The sequence below is a fragment of the Tiliqua scincoides genome, chromosome 2, assembly GCF_035046505.1.
Source record: "Tiliqua scincoides isolate rTilSci1 chromosome 2, rTilSci1.hap2, whole genome shotgun sequence".
Classification (NCBI taxonomy): Eukaryota; Metazoa; Chordata; class Lepidosauria; order Squamata; family Scincidae; genus Tiliqua; species Tiliqua scincoides.
The window spans coordinates 120127795-120131073 of record NC_089822.1 but is presented as its reverse complement, the minus strand read 5'-3'; the positions used below and the strand labels follow the sequence as shown (position 1 = coordinate 120131073).

At 43.8% G+C, this 3279-nt stretch overlaps 1 protein-coding gene across 1 annotated transcript; it reads left to right on the top strand.

Annotated features, from left to right (window-relative positions):
* The first annotated feature begins 734 nt into the window (after nucleotides 1-734).
* On the top strand, nucleotides 735-1691 carry LOC136638726 (olfactory receptor 13H1-like). The gene has a single exon (XM_066612760.1). It carries the CDS (start codon nucleotides 735-737, stop codon nucleotides 1689-1691), a length of 957 nt encoding a protein of 318 aa, XP_066468857.1.
* The last annotated feature ends 1588 nt before the right edge of the window (nucleotides 1692-3279 follow it).

The following is a 3279-nucleotide window of genomic DNA, read 5'->3' as shown; positions in this document are numbered from 1 at the left end:
ATTGAGTCCTGACTCGCATTACAAGGTTGTTCTGCACTGAGAAATACTTAGCGTATTCAAAAAGTGCTATCCCAAATTACTGTTTTCTAGGGTCAGAGGCATGGAAGCTCATCAATATACCAGCGACACCTTGAAATGTTTTTCACTGCACAAGTATTTGCAAAGATAAAGGAACGCTTCATTGTACTTTTGAACATAGCAGAGTCTCATCTCCCCATCACTTTGTATTTCCTGTGGGTCGCCATCAGGACAATGCACATTTATTATCTTAGTAAATGGATTTGGGATTGAAGAAAATAATCAGCTATTGTATATCCAGGTTGCGGCTTGTGGTTTTAGGGTATTTCTTCCCCACTATCTACGTGGGCCCAATCCTATCCAACTTTTCAGCAGCAACGTAGCCGCACTACAGCCCAGAGTTAAGGAAACAAATGTTCCCTTACCTTGAGGAGACATCCAGGATTGCCACCCTACCACAGGATGCAGTGCATGCCCATTGGAACGGTTACATCCGTGCTGGAAAGTTGGATACAATTTGGCCCCAAAGGTTCTAAGGCTAGGTGGAATACTAACCTGCCAGATTCACGTTCTTAAACTATAACGCTAAACTGAACACGCAAACTAGTAGAATTACATAACTTGTCCACAATTAACAATGAGGAGAACATGATCTCATATTCCAACTAATCTCGTATATTTGCCCATTTTACCTTCCATGCAGGTAATAGGACATCATGGTCATACTTTACAATTCCACCCTTCCTGCAAGCAAGAATGAGAGTGAGCCAGAGATCTTCCTACTGACTGGTCTCTCCAGCCAGCCCTTCATTCGTAAGGTGCTCTTTGTGGTGTTTCTTTTCCTCTACCTGATCACCATCATGGGGAACGGACTCATTGTACTATTGATTGCAGTAGATTCGCACCTCCACACCCCCATGTATTTCTTCTTAGGCAACCTCTCCCTTCTCGACATCTGCTACACTTCTAGCACGATCCCTCAGATGTTGGCCCACAACCTTGCAGAAAATCCCACCATCTCCCATGCCAGGTGTTTTGCTCAGATGCTCATCTCCCTCTTCCTTGGTGTGACGGAATGCATTTTGCTGGCTGTCATGGCGTATGACCGCTTTGTGGCTATATGCAGCCCTCTCCACTACTCACTGATCATGAACAGAAAGGTGTGTGGTTGTTTGGCTGCCTCTGCATGGGCCTTGGCTTCTCTTCTATCTGTTGTACCATCCTTCACCATGAAGATCCACCTATGTGGTCACAATGTTATCAATCATTTTTTATGTGAGGTGCAAGCTGTAGTGAAACTGGCATGCTCAGATATCTCTGCCAGTTTGGGTGTTACACTAGGCAGCAGTGTTTTTACTCTTCTTGTACCATTTGCCTTCATTCTGGTGACTTATGTTCGCATTGGTCTGGCAGTGTTGAGAGTCCGCTCAGCACAGGGGTGGAGAAAGGCTCTCTCTACATGTGGCTCTCATCTTACAGTGGTTGGGATCTTCTATGGCACAGCCATAGCTATGTACTTGAAGCCACCAGACAGATCTTCAGACCAGGACAAATTTGTTGCAATCTTCTATGGGGTGGTGACCCCTATGCTCAACCCTCTGATTTACAGTTTGAGGAACAAGGATGTGAAAGCAGCGTTCTGGAGAGCAACGGGAAGGAAAATGGATTCCTAAAATTTAATGAATATATTGGAATATTCCTCTTAGATTCTCAAGTGGGAAAAAGTACTTGTTCAAGCAGAGAAATATCAAGTTGCTGAAGAATTATGCACCCTCCCTCCATCGTTTTTCAGCTTCAGACTTATTCCTCTTTAAGCTATTTCTCTGTAGAAGAACTGACCTTTGTCCTGATAACACATATATAGGAATGTTGAAAAGGCATAGTTTACCCTCATAATACTTGGAATCTTCAAGGTTAATTTTGTTTGTGAAGAGGCAAGTGAGGAAAAACATTAGGAAATAGTTATGAAATGTTTTTGGAACAACATATTAAGCAGAATAATTTTATTGGAAAAATTGGGGACTGACCAAGGGCATTAAATGTATGCTGCTAAATGGAACTGGGATGGAATAATGTTACAGAAGAACGTGACTCGCAGAGCAAATCTGTGCATGTTTACGTGGATAGAAATAAGAAACGTACACAAAAGTGAGCATAGAATAGCAGGTTTCGTCTATATCAGTGTTTCTCAATAGGATTGGGCCCTAAGAGCCTGATCCAGAGCCTGGCTATTTTTTATTTTAAACCTCAGGATTCTTCAGCCTCAAGCATCCAGTTTCAATGTGATTATACAATGTGGAATCAGTCTATTATTTATAAAAGTTGTAAAATATCACTTATTATACATTATAAAAGAATGAGAAAGGGTCATTTTCTATATTACTTGGAATGTCAGTGAAAATGCTTACATGTAATTCGATTCCCAGAGGTACCTTGGAATGATGCTGTTTCATGATGCAGAATCATTGGGAGGAGGGTACTGTGGGTAAAAAGGAGGCCATCAGCCTCCACTGGAGAGGAGGAACAATGCAGCAAGGGAACAGTGTTCTGGCAGAAACGAAATGGAGAAAGAAGGAACAGTGAAAGGTGTGACAGGTAGGCAAGTTTTGCACACATGCCCATTCGTTGCCAACCCTCACAAAATCTGGCTGAAAATTCTTATTGAAGAAATTTGGATCTTCCTTCAAAACAATAAGACGTTAGTGGCCATTAACCTTTCGTCAATAACAAAGTCTGAGGTTACATATAGACTAATGGCCCAATTCTATGGGCTGCTGCTACCACGGGAACTAGAGCCACACTTGTCAGGACTGCATCCAGAGAGATCATGGATGTTGGAGGCCTGCCCATGGAGGTGAGTTGGCAGATTGGAAGTAATGAACAGGGATGGGAACTTGGCACTGCAGTGAGAATCGAGTCAGTGCCCAAGTCTCCATCCCCAGCAACTCAGCTTGTGCATGAGTTGTAGCGAGTGCTTGTGGTGACTCGCCCCCCCCCCCAAAATATTCCCAAATCAATTTGATTAGAGTCTTTTGAGAAGTGGGCAGCATGGGTCAGGCACACCAGGGCATGGACCAAACGGGACTGGGCAAGGCAGGAGAGGCTGCGTGAGAGTGAAGACAGAAGTGGCAAGCAGGAGGAGGGTCACACACAGCAGCTGGGAGGCTTAGCACTACAACCCAATCCTTTGCACCTCTACTCAGAAGTAGCCCTTTTGCGCCAGTCATTCAATGAGGCTTCCTCCTCCCAAGTAATAAAGGA

Bases quoted from the DNA above. Each gene is read 5' to 3' on its own strand.
- LOC136638726 (XM_066612760.1), top strand. From the start codon at position 735: ATGGTCATACTTTACAATTCCACCCTTCCTGCAAGCAAGAATGAGAGT.